General features: G+C 35.8%; 5 protein-coding genes across 5 annotated transcripts; 2 read left to right on the forward strand and 3 right to left on the reverse strand.

Annotated features, from left to right (window-relative positions):
* Positions 1-5,320: 5,320 nt before the first annotated feature.
* Positions 5,321-5,995, reverse strand: LOC111790384 (auxin-responsive protein SAUR78). The gene has a single exon (XM_023671271.2). The coding sequence runs from the start codon at positions 5,929-5,931 to the stop codon at positions 5,578-5,580; it is 354 nt and encodes a 117-aa protein (XP_023527039.1). The 5' UTR covers positions 5,932-5,995; the 3' UTR covers positions 5,321-5,577.
* Positions 5,996-9,466: 3,471 nt separating this feature from the next.
* LOC111790379 (17.4 kDa class III heat shock protein) lies at positions 9,467-10,333 on the forward strand. Its single transcript, XM_023671262.2, has one exon. It carries the CDS (start codon positions 9,574-9,576, stop codon positions 10,048-10,050), a length of 477 nt encoding a protein of 158 aa, XP_023527030.1. The 5' UTR covers positions 9,467-9,573; the 3' UTR covers positions 10,051-10,333.
* A 1,144-nt stretch (positions 10,334-11,477) lies between these two features.
* On the forward strand, positions 11,478-13,549 carry LOC111790364 (small ribosomal subunit protein uS2y). The gene is made up of 5 exons (XM_023671245.2): positions 11,478-11,693; positions 11,974-12,236; positions 12,393-12,590; positions 12,698-12,935; positions 13,247-13,549. Exons 1-5 carry the CDS (start codon positions 11,555-11,557, stop codon positions 13,333-13,335), a joined length of 927 nt encoding a protein of 308 aa, XP_023527013.1. The 5' UTR covers positions 11,478-11,554; the 3' UTR covers positions 13,336-13,549.
* Positions 13,491-15,058, reverse strand: LOC111790361 (GDSL esterase/lipase 1). Its single transcript, XM_023671242.2, has 5 exons — positions 14,800-15,058; positions 14,590-14,711; positions 14,289-14,516; positions 13,942-14,203; positions 13,491-13,866 (listed from the first exon to the last, which is right to left on the reverse strand). The coding sequence occupies exons 1-5, from the start codon at positions 15,056-15,058 to the stop codon at positions 13,631-13,633; spliced, it is 1,107 nt and encodes a 368-aa protein (XP_023527010.2). The 3' UTR covers positions 13,491-13,630.
* Positions 15,059-20,719: 5,661 nt separating this feature from the next.
* On the reverse strand, positions 20,720-22,897 carry LOC111790362 (GDSL esterase/lipase 1). Its single transcript, XM_023671243.2, has 5 exons — positions 22,636-22,897; positions 22,430-22,551; positions 22,108-22,338; positions 21,097-21,352; positions 20,720-21,015 (listed from the first exon to the last, which is right to left on the reverse strand). Exons 1-5 carry the CDS (start codon positions 22,895-22,897, stop codon positions 20,777-20,779), a joined length of 1,110 nt encoding a protein of 369 aa, XP_023527011.2. The 3' UTR covers positions 20,720-20,776.
* Between the last annotated feature and the right edge of the window lie 2,369 nt (positions 22,898-25,266).

Raw genomic sequence — 25,266 nt, forward strand, 5'->3', positions numbered from 1 at the left:
ATCTATTTTTTTTAATATATACATATATATACTTATAGGGCTGCCCCTCAATTCCGTTTGTGGGTTGACATTTGACTCGAATGTTGGATGAAAGTCCCACATCGACTAATTTAGAGAATGATTATGGGTTTGTAATCAAATAATACTATCTTCATTGGGATGAGGCATTTTGGGAAAGCTCAAAGCAAAGCAATGAGAGTTTATGCTCAAAGTGGACAATATCATACCATTGTGGAGAGTCGTATTCATCTAACATGGTATCAGAATCATGCTCTAAACTTAGCTCTAACATGCCCTAAACAGAAGTTGAGCATCGATTAAGGGGAGGTGTTGCTCCATTCGTATGAGACCTTTTGGTGAAGCTCATGCTCAAAATGGACAATATTATACCATTTTGGAGAGTTGTGTTCATCTATCATCGACCATCTTGAAAATTGGTTGGGTTGTGGAATATTTGAATTGGTCCAAAAGATTTTTTCAACCATACGGTCGGGAGACCTAGCTCCAATAGTTGGTGTTGGGATACAAAACAAAAAATTGGGCCCAATTCATCTACAAGGCCCAATTCATCTACAAGGCCCAACTTGGGCATTGGTCAGTCATGTCCACGAACGTATTCATTGAATTCATCACTCAATATTATTCAAAATTTCATGGAATTTCCAACATTAATAATTCATTTATTAAAATATAAGTATTTCACTCTCAAATAAATAAATTTAATTTAAATTTTTATTATTGATACTAAGTTACATTAGTAATTTTTTTATTTGATAATTTATTAATTTTTTTTTTTTTTTTTTTTTTTTTATGATACAATGAATATGTCCATTCAATGTAAAGGAAATTTAAAACGTTTATTAGCCCTCAAAAAGAAAAAAGAAAAAAGAAAAAAATAAATGGTGGGGGGGTTTGTTTTGTTTCATAAAAAGAAGAGAAATCCAGCTGGCAGGGCCCATGGTTTCTGCACACAGATTCCAGGCCCACGTCCACGTGTCAGTCTCCGGCTCCGCCCACTCTGCTTTAACGCCCTTTGTATTCTTTTACAAATTTTTCTTGTTTTATTTCTATAAAAACTTTATTCTTATTTTCATAAATCAAATTAATACTTTTAATATCGTTAAAAAATGTTACGACCAAAATATAAGTAATTTATGTCAAAATAAATTAATATATTTACTCTTTAAAATACAAATTAAAATATTTTTTACTTTTATTCTCTAAATATCGGTTACAACAAAAAGGAAAGAATAAAAGGAACGACACGAGTACTGTGTGACTTAAAAGTTTAAACAAGGTTGTAATTTAGTGGTTGAGTATAAGTTAACGTATTGTTTTGGTTTAGTTGTTGTGGCTCTATGATCGAACATGATTTTTCTTCTCCGCTCTTTTTGTATTTAAATGAGGAGGCTACTCGTGAGTGTTAATCTAAATTAAAAAGTGAAATGATTTATGCGGCGTAGTTAAATGATTTTCGTAATCATAAGCTAAGATTAAAGGTATTAATGCAACATTTAAAAATTTAATGGTTATTAAAATGTGGTATATGTGATCTTTCTCCATATAATAATGAATATATATAAATGTTAAAGTTCATGGATATTACCTCGTTGGAGATTGAGAGAAGCGAATTGAAAATCGGAACGCCATAATAATAAGCATAAGCAGGCGAAGTAGCTGAGCTTCTAGCTATTCATTTTGATTCATGAAAGAATTGGCAAACCGGACAAAAAGATTTGAGTATGATTTCTAGAGTTAGTGGTTCTGTTGCGTGTGCGTAGGGTCGTCCCCCTTTCCTATGTCGGGGTGCTAAGGGGCTTTTGTTTTTTTTTAACTGACGTTAGTGTTTTGCTGACACCTTGAATCAAGTTTTTGTTGCAACATACTATGTTTTTTCCTCCATTACTAGTAGGTTGATGGGTTGCACGTAGGGTGTCACAATTATACTATGAAGAGAGTAGGTTGTCACCCTTGTGTCAAGACAAAGCAAAGCAGTGACCCTTAAGAGGCGCTCATTCGGTCGCGCAAGGCCAAATATAGAAGAATATCATGATGCGACTGAGGAGGATGGTGCATCATCGAACACACCATATAACATGTGCATTGAAGAGGAAACGAGACATAAGCAAGATAGGGACAACGAATAGACATGAGTGTCACATATAAGCTTGTTGAAGGGCCAAGTAGGGCCCCGAGCTTTAATCTCAAAAGTCGGGATTCCAAAGGGAATTTGGAAATACGATTCTGGAGTTAAGCCCGTCAGTATAAAATATGAAGGCTCGCAAAATTTGGTGTCAATCAGACACCAGAAGGACGCTCCACGAAACCATATGTTTGTTCACCAAAAACATGTTTACACTGGCCAGTTTGAAAATGCCTTAAAAATGAACCTTAGGGGGAGGCATGTTGTCAACTCTCCATCACCATTGGGCCATGTTGCCTAAGTGAGTTACCTTGTGGCACATATGTGTGTCACGAGGGCAAGTGTTCCGAGACGAGTGTCTTAGTCGATTTTCTTTGAAATAAGTTTTTCAAGGATAATAACGGGTGACATGGGTGTGTCAATATTCGCCGCTACCCATGTGGTAGAGGTTGGATTTTGCACCCGCTATCCGATTCTTTTTCTTGGTAAATAAGCTTTAAACAAATAGAACTTACATGAGAGTAAAATAGATACGATATCCGTAAATGATGTGACATGAGCATGGGAGGGCCAATCCTCGATAGAACATGGATGGATGGATGTTTGGAATGCCCCAATGTTATGAACAACATGTGGACCCACCTCAATGGTATGACCGAGTGAGTTGTGACGACTGACGACACCCCTTGACTTGGGATGACGTCAAAACATATGAATCATGTTAATTGGGAGTCAAGATGAGACAATAGGATGCGACATCGCATTGAGAAACCTTAGCCCTAAGTAGAGGCAAGGTCAAGCCGAATGACTTGGCCTTGTGTAGAGGCAAGTCGGTTGTGTCACAAACGATTGAACATTCACGCATAGACAACATGTATGGTCGAATAATCTTGGATTCTACACAAGTGAGGTACGGTTGACGAAGACAAACCTTACCTAAGGTTTGACGAAGCCACAAAATGAGGCAAAAAATGAATACGGAGCTTGGATTTCCCACATGGCTAGTCGTGAGCATGTCAAGATCACAACACTGCATAGATGAAAAAGTACGACCGTGCACTCGAAACACATATTTTGGTCTTTGTGTTTATAACTCAACCAAACCTAATTTTAATAATTTCTATTTATAATGAATAGTAAAAGTATTTTTAATGTTTTTAAAAAAGTTTATTCACATTATTCAAAATTAAAAATTAAAAATTTAAAAATTTATTAGAAAAAATTTAATGTTAAAAGAACCTGAAACATAAATCTCAAATTTTAAACGGACAAACTAATTCCGGATCATTCATGTTTAGAGATGTCTATAGAGCAAAATAAGAACATGGAAGCCTTTCTGTTTCTATCCCCCTTCAATCTTTGTGAGAACTCAAACCCATCGCTAGCAGATATTATCCATTTTTTACTTTTCCTTTTCGACTTCTATTCAAAGTTTTTAAAACATGTCTGCTAGAGAAAAGTCTTCGCATCTTTCTAAAAAAATGTTTCATTCCCCCCTCCAACCGACATGAGATTTCACAATCCACCCCCTTCAAGACTAACGTCCTCGTTGACACATGTTCCTCTCTCCAATTGATGTGAGATCTCACAATCCACCTCTTCGAGCCCCAACATCTTCAATTTCGTTTAATTAAGATAAAAAAAAAAAAAAAAAAACAAACAAAATACATCTCTACATGTTAAATTAACATCTCGCAAAGCAACTGTTGTATATTTTTGGCGTTTGGCATATTAATTAAAATAAACATACCAACCATAGCCTAAAATATAAAAAAAAAGTCAGCACAAATACAAAGAATAAGAATGTTGAAAACTTACATGATTTCTTTGCATGATATAATAATAATAATATTCAGGTAGGTTTGTGTAACTACCCAATCATTATGTGCAATATAAAATGTGACCCCTAACTCTGAATTATATTTTTTAAAAAAATTATTGTAAATTAAAGGGCCAAATTTATAATTCCACCCCAATTTTTGTCCTCTCTAAATTATACAATTTTGCATGCCTTCTTTATTATTTCTTTCCATATATTCAATTAATTACTTTCTCTTTTTTTTTTTTTTTTTTCCTAACAAATAAATATTGAATTTTCTTTATACTTTTTATAAAATAAAAAAAATAAATAAAATAAGAAATTGGTTTGGCTTCATATAAATAATTAATAATTAAAGTCTTGGTCAAAGTTATGATAGAAATGTATCATACGCCTAAGTTTTTTTTTTTTTTTTTTTTTTTTTTTTTTTTTTTTTTTTTTTTGCAAATTGGGATTCTTCCACTATGATGGGCCCTGCCTCAATTATTAGAAACAAAATTATCTTTATAAATATTATTATTATTTTTACAATGTTATAGAAAGTTAAAAAAGTCGGATGAAATCGTGTGGTAAATATTCCTTAAAAGATAGAAAACATCATAGAATTGGATAAATTAATGAAAATAAATCCAATAAAACAGTAATAAACCCCCCCCCCCCCCCCCCAAAAAAAAAATCCGACCAATTAAGTAAAAAAGAAATCGCTTTGATTTACGAGTTAACATTTTCTTTAATCGGTGGACAGAGACGTCAACCAATTGAGTAAGAGAAGATGTCACAGTCATACTTGTCCTGTATTACTTATGGCGGCATAACAAATGTCCCAGTCTTGTTTATTTAGAACATGTTAATGATCCATGTCCTTTCCAAACCCCTTCTACTAGAGTTTTATAATCAAAATTTGAGACAGATAAGTATGATTTTTTAAAATAATTAAAAAAAATTAATCCTTTAACAAAATAAAAAATTTGATTATGAACTCTATTGAAACGGTTTGGTTATGTTAGACGAACACGACTCTCCACAATGGCATGATTCTCTCCCCTTTAAGTTCTCATGACTTTGTTTTGGACTTCCCACTCTCCACAATGGTATGATTCTGTTAACTCTGAGCATAAGCTCTGGTGGTTTTTGTTTGGACTTCCCAAAATGGCTGATACGAACGTAGAGACTATTTTTTTTATTATAAATACATGATCATTCCTAAATTAATCCAGGTACGACTTTCATCTAACAGGTTGTTCGAGTTTAAGAGAGAAATTGAGACACAAATTTATAGAGAATATAATTGAGTATAGAACATTGACAAAATGTAGAGACAAAATGTTGGAAGAAACAAAAACACAGAATACACAGTGTTTGGATGACGAGAAAATTTTAGAATTGAACTGACAAACTTTCCGGGAAAATAATACAACAAATGAAACAGAGATGGGAAGAAGGTAGCAAAACCCAGGTTCAGAAAACCCCCTGTTTTCTTCAAGACGCAGGGCAAAATTAATCAAATGGGTTAATTTAGTTTACACATATATTTTTCTATTTCGGAACAACAACAGCAACAGCAACAGCAGCAACCACAAATAAATAAGAATCACGATATACATGTACCACAATTCTAAGTGTAGAATTGGACAAGTTCATCGGCGGACCCCAATTGGGTGTCTGCATTTTCCAGCATCCACAGCAAGTGCTCGAACAGGACAACCTCGCACGACACCACAACACCCTCTTCATCGGAATTGGGGGAAGATTTGTCCACCACCTCCTGGAAGAGTGGGTGCTGGACAACGTCCGAGGAGAGGAGGTAGCGGCGACGGGACCTGCCCACGAAGACTGGGTGGAGATTGTGGTCTTCGTCGAGGGCGGCGGAGGAGACGGCAGAGGAGGTGGTGGTGCGGGAGAGTTTTGAGATGGATGGCCAGCGTTTGATGGCGGATTTGAGCTTCGTGAGCTTCCCGAGCTTGGCCATGGCGGTGGGATAGAGGAAATTCAGGGAAGAATTCGATGGATGGGTGTGCTTTTTTTTTGGGGGTTCAGATGAGACGGACGGAATTATAAAAAGGAAGAGGGACACGGAAGGAGACAAAACAGGGGGTGGGTCCATGGATTCAAGAACACAGCTCAGCATCAAATAATTATTAATAATATTTAAACACCTAAATTTTTATTTTTAATTTTGACCACTTTAAACCTAAACTCTCCTGGTTTTACTTTGGACTTATTCGAAACGCTTCATACCAACATTCTTTGCTTATAAACGATAATTCTCTAAATTAACCGACGTGAAACTTTCATTATTCAACAAGATAATTTTTCTATAAATATTTAGTTTGTTAGCCAGTACTGTCATACTTTTAGAATTATATTTAAAATAATAGTCAAATATTATTAATATTTTTGAAATTTCGTTGAGTTTTGCAAAAATAATTTTAAAATAAGAAAAAGTAAACAAATAACTAGAGTTTAAAAAACAAAAATTAATTAATTAATTAATTAATTAGGTTATTATCAAGGATTATTAAGGCTCTAATGGACGGTTTTATCCTCATTAATACAAGAAGCCTTGACTATGTATTATAGAAAGCATATTAATGTGCCAACTCTTTTATAACCTTATCCTCTCTGTGTTGTGGTCGACATTAATAATTGATTAGTGCTAATTCAAATTCATTACGACACTAAATCCGTTTCTTCTCTACTATTAATTGAAACAAAAAAGTTCTGATTAAGCAAGAGCTAGACCAATTTTAATTTCGTATTATTTAATAAAAAAAAGTGAAAAGTAAAATTAAATATTGAAACTTGTTTGAGAAAGGACGAGTGTTGATTGATAATAATATGGAATGATTGAAGATTAGGTAAGAAGTGGGTTATTAAGACAAGACAATGAATGATGTCGTTGGTTTTAATTCTTTTATTATATATAAAAAAAAACATAATAACTATATCTAATTAATTAGATTACCGATTAAGGTTGTATATTATAATGTTTGAGCAAGATCCAACCAATGTTTGGAAATAATAATTCATATAACCTATGGTCCACTTGTGAAGCCAAAAGTGTGAAGTATAAGGCATAGAGGAAAGCAAAATAAAATTAGATGTGGGTTGGGACTTAGGAGGGAATAATAATTAGCAACATCAAGATTTAATTATTGTATAAATTAATTTCATTTTTTTATTTTTTTTTTATTTATTTTTGGTTGTGAAATCTTGTTGAAGAAAATAAATTATGGGTTTTATTTATTTATTTATTTATTATTATTCTTAATTATCCCCATTTGAAAAAGAGAGATGTTAGGTTGTTAAGGTACCAACTAGCCAACTTCCAACTCCCTTTTACATTTTCATTTTTTTTAATTCTTTTAATTTGTTAGTTCGTAAAATATTTATTTATTTATTTTCAAACAAAATTACCTTTTAAATAATTAAAATTATTTTAAAGATGGGCTCGAGGATAAATAATAAAAAATAATAATGAATGTCAGCCAACCAATTCAATCCATAAAATTTTAATTTCTTTGAACCTAACCCAATTCAAGGTTAATCAGATTACTTAAACACTCCAATTAAGTGACTACGAGACATTTTGAGTAAAAACGAAAAGTAAGGAGAAATAGTTTGATTTACGATTTGAATTACAGTATTAGACATGAACATTTACTTGGTGGTCCAGAGAGAGAGAAGAAGGAGAAGAAGAAGTTAATTTGCACCGAATCTAAAACCAGCCTATTAGCAGTGGTCCAAGTGAGCAGTTTCTTTCGAGCTAACCAAAATGTTAGAAAAACACGTAGCTTACCATATTCCAGACCTAAATGATGTCTCCTGAATACCTACGACATGTTGGATATACATCAAATCCGTCTGTTTCAAAACGACGCAACATTTTGACGGGTTATTTAATAAGCGTAAAATTACCGAAAAGAGACTGGGAATAAGGTGACGGGTTAGAAAAGTGGGGGGACAATAATGGAAAGATTTGAGATCCCCCACTAAGATTTGTGTTGGGTCAAAGAAGCAGGCATGTGCTACACCCTCTCTCTTTAACATGTGCCTAAATAGAGATCAACAACAAACCTCCCTGTTTTTTAGCCTTAATTATAACAACACATCCAAATCAATGTAGATTATGGTGGGATTTCATTCATGTGCTTCCTTCACAATATTTTCCAATAATTATTTATTTATTTATTTATTTTTTAATTTTATAATATTATTATGACAGTGACAGTTATGGGCCTGAAATGGGCCACCATACCTCCTCGTACGGCCCAGCTACACGGTCTATAAAAATAAAGGAGTCTAACCCGGTTGGGCTTCACTTAAATGTTGTTGGACCCATAACTTTATGGGAAATTGAAGTAATAGACTACTTTTAAATTTTATATACCCGTTTTACCCCTGGCTGACTATCTCACCCACCTTATTGAGGTTGCCCCTGGGAGTCTATTTGCGTCCCTTCCCACTTTTTCGGTAATTTCATTTTTGGTTGTTGGATCTATTTCATTTCTTAATTTCAATTAATTCATTCCAAAAATCCTATTTAATTATTATTATTATTATTTTTTTTTGTTAGTTTGGGTTGGTGACGTCAGCCCTTACAACATAATTCACAACTCAACCTTCTATTTTTTGAGTTGTCTGTTATTATTATTATTTTTTTATTATTAAAAATGTTAGGAATCACGACTCTCCACAATGGTATGATATTGTCCACTTTGAGTATAAAGTCTCATAGTTTTGCTTTGAGCTTCCCCATAAGGCCTCCTCAACAATCCTCCTCTCGAACAAAGTACACCGTTTTACTTTGTTTGACACTTTTGTCACTCTTGACTACACCTTCGAGGATTTTAGCGACATGGCTAAGTTTAAGGCATGACTCTGATACCATGTTAGGAATCAGAACTCTCATAGCTTTGGTTTGGGCTTCCCAAAAGACTTAATACCAATGAAGATAGTATTCCTCACTTATAAACTCACGATCTTCCATTAAATTAACCAACGTGCAACTCACTCCCAATAATTCTAAAAAAAAAAAAATAAAAAATAATCTTATTTACCACCATGCATGTTACATTAGTAACTAAAGTTTCATAAAATTAAAAGTAGGATAAGACTAGACTGTAACGTTATTTTCGAGTTAGTTAGATGAATGTCAACTCATAAATCAAATCAAAATTTTTATTTTTAATTATATAATTGAGCTCCTTTTCATTAAATTAATAAAAAAATATCCAAAAACTTTCTATTTTATTTAAAAAAATATTTCTAAATTTTTAAAAGTTATAATAATATTTAAAACTTAAAAATAATAATAATAATTTTATGGGATGAAATTGTTAAAAAAATATCCTTAAACCTAAGTATTTTTAATAATGTTTTTAATTAGTGTTTGACCCAAGTAAGTGTGATATCATAATGAACCACGTCGACAGGTGGGATGGTGGACACGTGTGAGCAAGAATAAGAGTTGTGAAAGACGAGGATTGTTCCAGACGCTTCCCCTGTATTCTAAAGCAGCCTCTGGAATTTTCCTTCCTCTTCTTTTTAATTCGCCCCCAACTTCCCGGCCAATCACATTCCCGTTTCTCCGCCGTAACGATCTCTCACAATGAGTAGGGCCGCCGATTCGAACTCATCCAACGGACATTTGGTGCAGGCTATAAGCACCCTCTTCCCTTTCCCTGAAGCCCTCGAGAAATTAGCCTTCATTTCCAACGATGCTCGGGAGCCCAAGGGCATGTCCAGCATCCCGACTGACATCCTTGACGCTCCGAAGGAATACGTGTTCTATATGGACCTGCCGGGGCTGTCGAAATCCGACATTCAGGTGACGGTGGAGGAGGAGAACACGCTGGTGATTCGGAGTGGAGGGAAGAGGAAGAGGGAGGATGGGGAGGAGGAAGGGTGCAAGTATTTGAGACTTGAGCGGAAGGCGCCGCAGAAGATGGTGAGGAAGTTTAGGCTGCCGGAGAATGCTGATACTTCTGCCGTTTCTGCTAAGTGCGAGAGTGGGGTGTTGGTGGTGGTTGTGGGGAAGCTGCCTCCGCCTCCCAAGCCCAAAACGGTGCAGGTCGCCGTCGCCTGAATGTCGAAGGTGGTGGTTGTACGCCATTTGTTTTTTTTATGGTGGCTGTTTTGTGTAAAGAGAATTTGTAGCTAGGTGGATATGGTGTTGTGGTTGTGTTCCTTATTCATGCTCTGTTTTTTCCAAGAAACTTGGAAGAGTTAAGAAATGAGTAGTTTCAGTGATTGGCTGTTTCGTTTCTCAAGGTGTAGCCAGTAGATGATGATGTATTTAGATAATGTCTTAGTATAAGTCAACTAAACAATTTGCAACCTTTGAACAATTTGATGTATGAACATTATAAGTTGTCCTCTATGAGGTCTACTTAGCCCTATAGATCGATATAGATATCAAGAGTTTTTCCATAATTAAACATGTGGTTGCTCATATTTTCTCTTCTGTTCTTTCTTCTATAGTCCAAGCTCGAAGAAGGAAGATATGAGAAGGTCTTACAGGATGTAGGGGTCGATCTTTCTTTTCTTAGGATGCTTCTTATGCGAACAATTATGCCTTTTACGGAGATAAAGAAACTCGAAAATTTTTACTTTTGTGATTGTGGGTCATCTCTAAAAGGGGTAGACTAAGATCACTGTGAGCTTTTATGTGTTGGATGATAAAAGTTAAAAGCAAAGTGATGAGAGCTTATACTTAAAGTGAATAATATCATACTATTGTGGAGAGTTGTGTTCGTTTAACATGCTATCAGAGTTATGCCCTAAACTTAGTCGTGTCAATAGATTGATAAATCCTCAAATGTCGAACAATGGACTTCAAGCCTCCTCGAAGGCAGTAAAAAATGACTAAGACTCCAAAAGAGTCGAGTCTTGATTAAGGGGAGGTGTTGGATGATGAAAGTTCCACGTCGGCTAATTTAGAGAATGATCATGAGTTTATAAACAAAGAATACTCTCTCAATTGGCAAACCCTTTTGGGTTTGAGTTTGGGGGAGCCGAAAGCAAAGTTATGAGAGCTTATGCTCAAAGTGGATAATATCATAAGTCCCACGGTCCCATGTCGATTAATTTAGAGAATGATCATGAGTTTATAAACAAAGAATACTATCTCTCTATTGGCAAACTCTTTTGGATTTAGGGGAGTCCGAAACAAAATTTTGAGAGTTTATGCTTAAAGTGGATAATATCATACCATGAGAGTCGTGTTGGTCTACCAACATGGAATAAAACAAATATATAAGAATCTTAAACAACCCTAAAAACACCATATTCCCAAAACAAGACAATCTTAAAAAGGACAAATGTATTTTGTTATTATTTTTTTAATAGAAAAGTTGGGCTGATATTAAAACTAAGCCCAGGCCCATTTCATTATTGGGCTGATATTAAAACTAAGCCCAGGCCCATTTCATTATGGATGGCAGTTTTGAAATTATTTTGTAATTCTCTGTTTTGGGCCAAGGAAAACGAGGTTGAAAACCCTAGCTAGTATTCTTGGTCTCTTCTATCTTTCTTACCCTCCCGACCCTTCTGTTGCTCCTTCTTTCTCGGTTCATCACAAAGATCCGGACATGGCGACTGCAACACCACCACGTCAACTCTCCCAGAAGGAGGCCGATATCCAGATGATGTTGGCTGCCGAGGTTCATCTAGGCACTAAGAATTGCAACTTCCAAATGGAGCGTTACGTTTTCAAGCGTCGGAACGATGGTATGCTATCACTACTCTTCAATTTCAGACCCTCACATTTGTTGCTCCTTCATTCTCGGTTTCAGTATTCGCGGTGATTTCTCTCGGAATCAGCATTGAATGATAATGAACGCGCGTAGTTGCTTCCTACTTGTCTTTGCCCAATGGCCGTAATTTTTGTGGTTGAAGATTTGAAACATTTTCCAGTCTGTTATATTCAGTAATGTTGAGTTATTCAAAGAGGACTGATATCTACAATTTGAGTATGGATGATATTTATTACGAATTCTCATTTCTGTAGGAATCTACATTATTAACCTTGGTAAGACTTGGGAGAAACTTCAGCTGGCTGCCAGAGTCATTGTGGGTATTGAGAATCCACAAGATATCATTGTTCAGTCTGCAAGACCTTACGGTCAGAGGGCTGTCTTAAAGTTCGCTCAATACACTGGTGCTCATGCAATAGCCGGGAGGCACACCCCTGGAACCTTCACCAACCAGCTTCAGACCTCATTCAATGAGCCGCGTCTTCTGATTCTGACTGATCCTAGAACTGATCATCAGGTGATTGAGTCTTTTAAAAGTCCCATAACAGTTTTCTATTATTAGCTGAAATTGAAATGACGATCTTATCTTTCGCAATTCTAGATTCACTTCTGTTTGTTCCTTTAGTGACTTGTTGCTGCTATTTGTGTTTCCTGGTTGATTTCTTGCTTGCAGCCCATCAAGGAAGGTGCCCTTGGAAACATTCCTACAATTGCCTTTTGTGACACTGATTCACCAATGCGTTATGTTGATATTGGAATTCCAGCAAATAACAAGGGGAAACATAGCATAGGATGTCTATTCTGGCTTTTGGCCAGGATGGTTCTGCAGATGCGTGGAACAATCCGTGCAGGGCTTAAATGGGATGTGATGGTAAGCTCAGAGTTATTTTTTCGATCATATAAACCTTGCTCTGCACTTGGTTGTTGGAAGTTGAATTAAAGCCTGGGCTTGAATTATTGCACATGTTTCTTATGCAGGTGGATTTGTTTTTCTACCGTGAGCCCGAGGAGGCCAAGGAGAAAGAGGAAGAAGAGGCTATTGCTGCGCCCCTAGATTATGGCATTGCAGATTTTGGTGCTGCTCCACTTGTTACCTCAGATCAATGGGCTGGACAAATTTCTGATGCTCAGTGGGGTGCCCCTGATGTGGTTCCACCACCAGATGCTGCTTTAGTTCCTCCACCGGTTTCAAATGTCGAGTGGTCCCAAGAGCCAGGTTAAATCCAAGTTTCCTTTTATGATTTATTTGAACGTCTGCACTTATTAATGTGTTTAGCTTAAGATGAATTACTTTTGTTTATGTCGATAATTAGCACCGTCCAGTTCCAGTTACCACGTAGCTTGTCATTCCATAACTCTTTTTTTTTTTTTTTGATCTTAGACATCATTAGTCAGGATTTATAACCTAAGATGCAATGCAACTAAGAATTAGGTTGGTTTGTCTGTTTGAGGCGAACAGATAAAAGGACGTTGTTTTATATTAGGATTCTTTTTTATGCTTTCTTTTCTGTGTTTTGCCTTTTGTAGTTGCTTCATCGGACGGATGGCAAGCTGCAGTACCACCACCAGCACCTTCAGCTGAAGGTGGCGCCCCTCCAGCTGCCAGTTGGTTTTGAGGGATGATTGCAAACGAGAATTGATTAAATCGTTGTATGAGTTTGCTTGTTTATGTAGGAGTATCACCTTTTTGGGCTGCAAACTTGTGAGTTTTAGAATTTGAGATTGAAATTTTGACTTCAACTCTGGTATCTTGGTAAAATTTTTAGGAATATTTGAGAAATTACTTGCCTAAACTATAGTAGGCATCCATATAAATGAGATTTTGAATCATGGATAATAGATTTTTGCTCGTAAAGTTTTATTTTCGTGCTTGATAATATAAATACTCACTCGAGTCCAGTTAATCTAGAATTACGAGTGAAACAAGGATTTGACATTGATGGGCCTGGAAGTATTCAAATCTCCATTCCATATCATCTCTGCAATTATTTGATACCCTTTGTCGCTCCCATGGTTTGAATCAAAGAACAAATGCTCTTTAGGATTCTTACATAACTGATATTCTTTTAAAGCATCCTGCCCTCCGCAGCTTTGTATTCCTCTTAATTTCCCACTTCCACAGCATGCAACCTTCACATCTTTGAAACCTGTTTCAAGTTGACCAAACAATCAGAAAGCAACCCACATTAAGTTCTTCGTTAAGGTTCTTTTAATTCACATACCATATTTTGCAGGGTTGCTTGCTATTTCTTCGACCACTTTATAGGAATCAGCATAGGAATATCTGAATCCTTTGAGTTTTGTAGTGAGCCTTTGGAGTTCTTTGTAAAGTTGCCCGTTGTGCAATTCTACAAGTCGATTAAGTTGTCCCAATCGGGGATCTCTGCCTTGTGATGCCACTGCTTCTTCTTGCACAAGAGGTATATGGTTAGGAGACCAAAGATTCATCACAACAAATTTTCTTCCCCCTTTCTTGTGGATTTCCTGTTCAATGTTGAACCAACAACTGAGTATTAGAAGGAACAAAAGGAAACCTAAATCTCAGCATAAAGGGAATCCGTTGACTTACTTCTATGACAGAGCTCAAGTTCCCAATAACCATATCAACATATTTTTCCAATGAGTAGGAACTGAAAAGCTTCGAGTCCGAGGCGTAGACAGTATAATCGTTGGTCCCAATCCAGATTAAGTAGACACCCTTTGATAGAATTGTGTTTACTCCTGTCTTTCCAAGCTGCTTTCTCAAAATCCTTTCCACTTTCTTGAAGTTCCTTGCCTGAGTTTTGAGGCTTATTACCTGAATATATGATCCTTTAGGTGATGATATAACTTTTTACCTACTACGTTCAGGTTGACAGAAAAACTCTTACTAGTCCTTGATTGGTTTCATGGAGAGCTCCTGCGCCTCCTGATGCAAAATTTGTGCCATAATCGTAACGCTTATTCCCGGGATGAAGATATGGAAGAAGCCATGGCAAATCTGCATATTCAGCTGCAACATAAAAGAAAAGAACAGCCTTTAGATTCATGGTTCAATGTGTATGCATATCGAAAAACGAGATGAAATGATTGGAAGGTACCGAAGAAATCGGGAAGTAGTCGGCCATCGGACCATCTTCCAGAGGGATATTTGAAGAAAGTTTGGCCATATGGAGGGTAATTTGCCTGGGCAATGCGCCTGGTATTGATGTAGTTGTTGTTTCCAGTATCAGCTAAGGAATCTCCAAAAGTGAAGAGAGGCACATGATGATTGTGCAGCTGCTCATCCTGGATGCAAACGCACCCAACAGCGAAGAAGATGAAGAGAACACACAGACGCAGGTTGGTTGAACTCGCCATGCGATGTGGTGACCTGATAGCTCAATCTGCTACAATTAATGATTATTTATAATGCGAAGAACTCAAGTTTGAAACGCCATTTAGCTTACTTGAAAGCTACATGGGAAAGTCATTCTTGTTTGCCAAGGAAATGAAAAAGGAAGGGTCCACGAAGACCGTGATGAACTCATTAAGCCAAAACTGAAACAAAAAACAAAACAAAAATACAGTAAATAAACGTCACCCTCGTTAAAAACATTTAAATAAAAATAATAAATAAGCGTTTAAATTCAAAAGATCCTATTGTAGCTTAAATCTAAGAAAAATAAATGTGACTTCATGTGTCATGGTCTCAAGTTGCAATGTCGTCGCCAATTGTACATGAATGCCTTGCTTTAACCTGAAATAGAAGTAGTACGTGACTTTGAGTATTTAAAGAAATACTCAGTAAGTGACCCCACTATTAGAGTTAGATGCAAGAGCATGCGAATGCAATGACGAGATATATCATAAAAATTTGTTTTCCTATGATACTACGGGTCACTTGGATGTGTACTTTATACTCTACACATGACCAAAACATGTGAGTGTGGACCCGTCAATCGGTTCTCACATCGTTGGACCCTTTTCCTTGTCGGGCGAGCATGCTCTGATAGCTCTCTATGCCAGACACCAGTTAGAAGTAGTAGCCGTCACGACAACATTATGTCAAACATAATGATCGTTCTCTTGCCTAGTAGTGTGCGCGTCTGTACAATTGTGAAGGAATAGGGGTATCCCCAACCCATGAGCACATAATAATACATGAGGTCCCAATATCTTTCCATTTTCATTATTGTTTAATGCAACCCCACTAGCGTTTCGTACATATCATATCATTTATCATATCTTTCCTGCATACGCCAATGCTGTATTTCATGCTAGTTCGTCGTTTTGCATGTCAATCATATCATATCATTCAGATTACATCAATATGTCATATTATAACATTCCATGCTTCCCGACATAACAATTTTCATCATATACATATTATACCATCACATATCACATCACAATATATCATATCATAAACATGTCATTTTATCATATATCTCATACCATAACATATTTTATATCATATCAGAATATATATATATATATATATATATATATATATATATATATATATATATATATATATACATATTCGTCATTCACATGTCATATCATAATCATATCATTTCGTAAATACTTTGTAGTCATATCGTTTCCATATGCATGTCTTAGCGATATCGTTTCCTAAACTTGTCACGGTCTTATCATCCTTATGCATCTCATAGTTGTTTCATTTCATGAACATACCTTAGTCATATCGTTTCTATATGCATATCTTAGCCATATCGATTCCTAAACTTGTCATAGTCTTATTGTCCTTATACATCTCAGAGTCGTATCATTTCATGAACATACCTTTGTCATATCATATCTTATCATATCCTAAATCATATCGTTTCATGAACATATGATTTTGGAGAGCTTTGTAAAGATGTTAAATCGGCATAGGAATAAACAAACCCTTCAAGCTCCTTTTCAAGATGTTGGAGAGCTTTGTAAAGATGTTTGTTATGCAGTGTTACAAGTTGTGTAATGTTTTCAAAGCATTCATCTTTGCCTTGTAATAATACTGTCTTCACTAGGGGTACACACCCCATGTTTCCAATACCTACAAATGCAAACTTTCTTCCCCCATTCTTATGGATTCCCTGCAAACAAATCATTCATATCAGAAAAGGAGTTTTTTTTTTCTTTTTATATATATAGGAACAAATTAGCTGTGTTTGATGTGAGATCCACATCGGTTGGGGAGGAGAATGAAATATTGTTTATAAGGGTGTGGATATCTCTCCATAAAAGACGGTGTTTTAAAAACTTTTAAAGGGAATCTAGAAAGGGAAAACCCAAAGAAGATAATATCTGCTAGCTCCTTTGTGCTGTTACAAATGGTACCAGAGGAGGCTAAGCCTCGAAGGAGGTGGACACGGGGAGGTGTGCCAGCAAGGATGCTGGACTCCGAAGTGATAATATTTGCTAAAACCATCGCATCTAAATGGTGTGGAAGTTCTCTATTTATAATCCTTTAGAGAATCAAATAAATTACAAGAATATGAAAAAAAAAGTAATAAATTGATACCAGATGCCTGTAATAGACAAATATGAAATCTATGGTAAGTGTTAATGGAAGGCAAATACCTAGATATTTACATATAATAAAAGATCAAATATGATATATCTGGTAAACTATAATCCAATACTAAATATCCTTAACACGAAGGACGGTGGATTGTGAGGGGTCTCACATCGATTGGAGAAGGAAACAAGTGTCAACGAGGACGCTGAGCCCTGAAGAGAGGTAGATTGTGGGGGGTCCCACATTGATTGGAGAGGGAACGAATACGAGCGAGAACATTGATCCTTGAACATGGGAGGATTGTGGGGGGTCCCACATCGTTGGGGAGGAGAACAAAATATTGTTTATAAGGGTGTAGAAATCTCTCCACCTTTTTCTAGCAAACGCGTCTTAAAAACTTTGAGAAGAAGCTTAGAAGGGAGCCTATGAGAGTGGTTAAGTTTCGTATGACCAACTCAACTTACTCTTGTGGAGAATGAGATTGGCAGAGGGAGGAATTTGTAGTAAAAGGAACAAAATAATCGTTGCTTCCAATGCTGATGAAGTAGACAGCTTTTAATCAATACCAAGCTTCCTAAACTCTCTCACACAACAACCTTCCACCAAAAGAGTGTCTACAACAAAAATGAGAGATTAATAAACAGAGAGGATGGAAGAAAAGATGGTCATTTTCGTTTTCTTTCCGACGAACACAACGCTGAATAGAGAGATAAGATACAACATCATAACGAACAATCCACATTGCAAAAGCGACTATCGACGACTCAGGATTCACCACGGTAAGCAAAATGACACCTTCATAGTAATATTGTCGGAGCGAGAGAGGATAATTTCGGGTGAACAGTGATGTCGTGGTTTCCGTTCTCAGGCTACACATAAGCATCCATGGCCTTAGAGTGAGAAGTACACTGGGATGGAGGAGCCACGGGGAGAAACTGTAAGAGCCCAAATAAATAAATAAATAAATAAATAAAAATAGTAAGAGAATAAGAAAAAGAGAGATAAGAAAGATTTGAAAGTAAAAATGGATTGGAAAGAAAAGGGAACATTATTTGAAGAAAATTTAAGGATAAAACAAATACGAAATAAAAAAGAAGATTTGGTGAATAGAACTAAACCACAAAACAGAATAGCATGGTAGAGGGCACGAAAGTACATAATAGTCATACAACATAACAGTAATATAATATTCCAAGACTGTCTCCTATAAAATCTCTAATGCTTGAATAAAATTTGAACCCATGTCATTCTAAAATTTAGAGAATTATTCAAACCAACCAAAAAAAAAAAAAAAAAAAAATGGATAAATTGGTGATACCAGCCTAAACAAGTAAGTTGCATTGCTGTAGGATATGCTAGAAATTATATAAGTTACAATTAGACATGTTTGAGATGGAGTATGATGATGCATGCGATGTTTATATTTATGATGTATGAATTATGTCGCATCATGTTGTACACTAGTTGTATGATGATGTATGAACATGATGATGTATGAATTATGACGATTGAGTTGGGATGCATATAATGTACGTAATTTATATATTCCGATGTATGATGTACATGATGTGTTTGATGCACTTAATGGAAATATGATGAATATGATGTGTTTGCATGATGTTATCTTAATATGTTGATGTTTCCATATTAAGCATGCTATATGATGATGAATGTCATATTGCATTATGTTGATAGATCGACCTAGGACACAACCTTAAGAGCATAAAAATGATATTAATATAAATATCTACGAGCATGTGTTACTTAATGTAACAAAGAGATGAGACTAGAGGGGTTGTGTCAGAAGAAATGATAAGATGGAAATTAGAGAGACACATGCATGTTGTATATTCATAAGCATAGGGATACTCCCTCTAGAGATAATGAATGCGGACGAGTACAATATGATGATGAGGGTGTTCATGGGGAGCATGACACTAAGGGTTCCACTAACCTCTCGACGTTACTACGGAGTAGCTTGACCAGAGAGGGTCCATGGGGTGTGCGAGCCCCTGGAGATTCACACTTGCACGTGTGGGTTGTGTGTAGGGAAATACTACACATCCATAATAGTCTGAGACTGGAGGCCACCCCTAGTAGTTTGAGATAGGTCCCGAGAGCATGATTGCATATGTTTGCATTTGCATGGCTCCCTTGGTCACTTACTGAGCATTCTTCAAAATATACAGGCTGTGTGTCATATCATTTTTCAAGTAAAGGCAACGCACACATGTACGGATGATAGTGGTTTCACGAGCAGAGACTTTGACACGTGCATAGGGTAGACTCATATTTAAATTCCTAGTGTTAGGATGATTATATGAGACTTTATCTTAATTCTGAGTATGGATGATTGCATGTGTTTGTATTTGCATGACTCCCTGTAGTGAAGTCACTTACTGATTATTCTTTGAAATACTAAAGCTGTGTGCCATATCATTTTTCAGGTAGAGGCAAAACGCACATGTCCGAATGACGACGGCATCACGAGCAAAGATTGTGGCACATATCATTTTTCTTGCTATCATATTAATTGTTTTATTTAAATTCTTAATAAAAATTAAAGCAGTTCCCTATACTTCCGCTATGAGAATGAAAAGTTCATGGATAAGCACGTTCATATTGAGTTAGATAAGAGACAGACTATTCAAATCGTGATTTCAAGTTGGACACAGTAAGTGCAGGTTGCAGTTTTGAGACGAATCGAGTAAGGTGATGCACGTCACCACGGTACGTAGATGCATTACTCCACCCATTGTGTGGCACATATCATATGTTGAGCTAGTCACACTTCACCTCTCGCCGCTTAACATGTGTCCTTTCTTGTTTGGCTCCTGCACCTGCCCAACGCGATCTTTCAGAATGTCGATCATATTTTGAAATTCTTTTTAACTTCTTCACATCTTCGTAACTTTTCATACAAAACTCGAATTAATTTGGTTCATTCATTAAAGTTGTCGAGTTTCAATCCACATTTAAAAAATATTTTTATTGTAATTTATATTTAACTATGGAATATATAATTAAATTCAAAATTATTACTATTTCTGAATGTCTTAACTCCTCTTTCCATTCTGATAATGTGTAAATTTTTTTCAAAAACATCGTATTAAAGTTTCAAAACCTTGATAACTTGCTTTCCTATAGGGTTGACTTTGACTTTTTTTCATAAATATTTTATTATTTTCTTTTATATTTTTTTTCATCTCTGAATTCTTTTTTTAAAAACATTTTTCATTTTTACCTCATCTTCAAATTTAACCTCTAATATCTAATTATATAATTTTTGAGTATAAAAAACAAAACATATTTCTTTGTGAAGTGCATGATCTCCGCAATAAAATTCGTTTTTACTCAGTTTCATGGCTTTTGAATATCGAAATTCATAAATATTTTGGCACACGTACATGATGAAAGCCAAAGATTAGAAGAACCTTACATTCTTCAAATGAAGACACAACTTAAAATCTTTATTTGGGTAAATTAAGCACACTACCATTGGTTGCACCCAATATGTTACTAAGCTATAAGGGTTGAACCCCACTTATTGCATTAACAAACATGTCGCACCATCAACTTAAAACATTAAATAGAGCTTTAAGATTGTAAGGCTTGATGCTGCCGGAGCTCCCATTCCATAGCCACTCAGCAACTAATTGGTTCGCCCTTTCAGTGGGATGGGTGGCATCATAGAATAGATACTCATTGGGGTTACTACACAACTCATACTCTTCTCCATCCCTTCCTCCACAGCTAAAGTACCCTCTGAATGGTCCACTTCCACAGCATGCCGCTTTCCCCTCCTTGAAACCTTACCAAACAGATGAACTTTCAGTAAGTTCATTGAAACACTAGACAATATGATCACGCTGAGATGCATAGTTGTGCTTACCATATTTAGCAGGGTTGTTTGATATTTGGTTGGCTGAAGTGTATAAATCGGCATAGGAATAAACAAATCCTTCAAGTTCCTTTTCAAGATGTTGGAGGGTTTTGTAAAGATGTTTGTTATGCATTGTTACAAGTTGTGTAATGTTTTCAAAGCATTCATCTTTGCCTTGTAAGAATACTGCCTTCACCAAGGGTACACACCCGATATCTCCAACGCCTAAAAATGCAAACTTTCTTCCTCCATTCTTGTGGATTCCCTGCAAGCAAATCATTCATATAAGTTGGGACGAGAATAAAATATTTTTTATAAGGGTGCGGAAATCTCTCCCCATAAAAGTTTTAAAACCTTTGAGAGGAAGCCCAGAAGGAAAAATTCAAAGAGATATCGGTTAGTAGTGGCCTTTGAGCTGATACAAATGGTATTAGAGACAAACATTGGGAGGAGGTTGAGCACCGAAGGGGGAGGACATGAAACGGTGTGCCAGCAAGGACGTTGGGCCCTGAAATGGGTGGATTGGGGAGTCTCACATCGATTAGAGAAGGGAACGAGTGCCAGCGAGGACGCTAAGCCCTGAAAGGGGTGGATTGTGAGATCCGACATTGATTAGGGAGGAGAACGAAACATTTTTTTATAAGGGTGTGGAAACCCCTCACTAGCAAACACATTTTAAAAACCTTGATAGGAAGCCCACAAGAGAAAGCCCAAAGAGGACAATATTTGTTAGCGGTGGACTTTGGACAGTTACAAATGGTATTAGAGACAGATGCCGAGCAATGTGCCAAGGAGAAGGTTGAGACCCAAAGAGGGTGGACACGAGCCGATGTGTCAGCACAGACGCTGGGCCTCGATGGGGAGATGGATTGTGAGATCTTACAACGGTTGGAGAGGAGAATGAAATATTCTTTATAAGAGTGTGGGAACCTTTCCTTAACATACGCGTTTTAAAAGTCTTGAGGTGAAGTCTAGAAGGAAAAACCCAAAAAAGACAATATCTAGCGACTACTTACTTACTTTGATGATGGTGGTTAAGTTTCCGATGACCAACTGAACGTATTCTTGAGGAGAATGAGATTGGAAGAGCGTGGAATTTGTAGTAAAAGGAGCAATATAATCGTTGCTTCCAATGCTGAAGAAGTAGACAGCTTTGGATAGTAAAGCCTTAGCTTCTGCAGGATGGCCTATCCCTTCAACAACCTTTGTTACTTTGTTGAAGTAACTCAGCTGGGTTTTCAGGTCAATTACCTGTAAACAACACACACACACACACAATATAGCTGAGCTCTCCTTCAAATAGTGTGTAATTAAGAAACAAGAAAGACCAGATTTTACTTACAAGTCCTTGATGGGTGTCAGCTAAAGCACCAGCTCCAGCTGATGCAAAGTTCACTCCATGAACGTAAATTTTGTTCATGGGATGAAGATATGGAAGAACTAATGGCAAATTAGCATATTTAGCTGCAAATTAAACAAACTTTGAGCCTCAATCATAAAGAAAAATAACTTAAAAACGAAATCGTTATCAAAGGAGACCTAACTTACCAATGAAATCAGGAATCAAGCGGCCATCCGAAAACCGCCCGGTCGGGAATTTGAAGAAGGATTGTCCATATGGCAAGAAATTAGCTTTGAAAGAGGTGTTGATGTAGTTGTTATTTCCAGCATCAAATAAGGAATCCCCAAAGATGAACAAGGCTGCATTTTTAGGCCAAGTGTTTGGATGACCTTTGCAGCTGTGTATAGAGAGAAGACTGAATATGAAGTAGACCAAGAAAGATGATGAAGGAAAACTTGAAGTTGCCATCTCGATTACTTATTCAAAGCCAACCCATAAATTTATAAGGATTGCAGTTGCTTCAACTCAAAGCTAATGGATTATAATATATCTAAATATATGAATATGATATGATGCTTAAATTGGCTTGTGTGAGCTCCAAGCAACGACATTAAAATTGAACCAAGTTTTCTATTTTCAAAAGTTGAATTTGGAGTGGACAGATTCAATGGGATGAATTGATACGAAGGTAGACATCTCAATCAGAAAATATGAACTTACAAGACGGTGTGAAGTCAATAAGGTTGAACTCAAGATGCAATCAATTTCACATTTAGAGAATCAAGTTCTTTATGCAACAAGGGTTTCAAGATACTTCAAATACGGTTTCATTTAGTATGAGATGGTTATAAATTTACGATGGATGATAATTTAGAGTTATGTGTTTCATTAATGTATTTTAAGGTTTATGATGGCTAATTATGGTCATAAAACATGAAAGTTACCACTTTTAGAATGCTTGAGGGAAGCGGGTTTTAATTTTGAGTCTATATAAAGCCATGTACGTTATCTCTGTAAGTAGACTTGGAAAATGTAGTAAAATGATCCTCCGTGTTTTTCTAGTTTTAAACTAGTTTAAATTGTATGTTTAGAATCGTTCAAGCTTGACATGATTAATTTTGCTTGTGGAGTGATTCGAATCTCAAACAAGTGTTCTTATCTTGAGATATTCGATCAACAAGATAATCCAAATCTTACTTTCTTTGGAGTGATTCCTTCTCATTAGAGCTAAGTGTTCTTACCTTTCCTTTGCAATTCTATGTAGTTTAAATTGCACGTTTAGAATCATTCAAGCTAGACATGATGATCTTTCTCGTGGAGTGATTCGAATTCCAAACAAGTGTTCTTGCCTTGAGATATTCGATCAACAAGGTAATCCAGATCTTACTTCCCTTGTAATAATTTCTTATCATTTAGTATCAAAGCTTTTCCTCGAGTTGATTCCTTTTCACGAACATTTTTGTACTAGGAGATCTCTCTGTTTTACATCATCCTTCCAAGAGAGACCTCGTAGAAAAATAGAATGATGCTAGAACGGTAAAACATGATGCCATGACTTGTAATGACTCGTTAAATATTAATTTGTGATATTCAAATTCACTTGTTTGAATTGAACACACTTGTGATCTTTGTATGTTGTTAATGAAAGTTGAAATGGTCAATGGAGAGAGAAATGTTGGATTGGTATGATAATATATAATTTAATTTTGTATTCTAAAATCATTGAATAAATATTTATGAAATTCTTGCCTAAAATTCAACTTAACAAAGATTTATAAATTTTTTAGCAACAAGGACTAATGTATAAATATTTAGGTTAAATTAAAATTCATAGATGGAAATTAATTCAAATATATATCTAATCCTTCAATTAAATTTTAAAATTTGAATTTATGGTAAACTATTTAATATAAAATTAAAAGTTTAAGGATATATTAAAAATATTAAAATATTAATTAAGTAAAAGATTAATTTCCATTGACTAATAAATATTTATGAGAATAATTCATGTTGCTTAAAAATATTTTAATAAATTCTACAAAATAATTATATATTAGACTTCAATTCACCAACCTCATCTCTTCCTTCATTTGAATACTTTTAGTTGACGTAAATTAAATGTAAAAAAAAATTCAATAAAATATCATATAATAGACTTTGTTTTCTCTCTTACGAATAAAATTTGTGAGCTGAGATTTGGACATTTGTTTTGGGGTTAATAGTCTAATGGTCATGAGCGTCCAAAAATCGAAAAAACGAGGTCTTGAAGATTCGTGAAGTCGAGCCAAGGACCCAACCTATTACCCAAAGGAGTAATGGAACCTTGAGCAAGCAACCAAGTGGTTGATAAAGTTTTCGTATGGACTCTAGAGTAGTGTCATATAGGGTTAATAGAAATAGGCAGAACATATCTATTAATTTCGGGTGTCATATCTGTTTCCATTCTCAGGAAGTTTACTATTAATTTCGGGTATGAGAAACAAAATGACACCTTCATAGTAATATTGTCGCAGAGAGAGAGGATAATTTCGGGTGAACAGAGTTTCCATTCTCAGGCTACACATAAGCATCCCTTGCCTCATAGTGAAGGAGAAGTACATTGGGTGGAGGAGCCACCGAGAGGAAATAGTAAGAGAGAAAGAAAAAGAGATAAGAAATACAAAGATAAGTAAGAGAGAAAGATTTGAAAGTAAAAATTGATTAAAAAGAAAGGGAAGATTATGTGAACAAAATTGAAAGATAAAACTAATACGAAATAAAAATGAAGATTTGGTAAATAAAACTAAACCACAAAACACAATAGCAAAGCGAAAAAGTACACAATAGTCAAATAACAT

This window comes from Cucurbita pepo, chromosome 3 (assembly GCF_057944985.1).
Source record: "Cucurbita pepo subsp. pepo isolate OVF chromosome 3, ASM5794498v1, whole genome shotgun sequence".
Taxonomy (NCBI): Eukaryota; Viridiplantae; Streptophyta; class Magnoliopsida; order Cucurbitales; family Cucurbitaceae; genus Cucurbita; species Cucurbita pepo.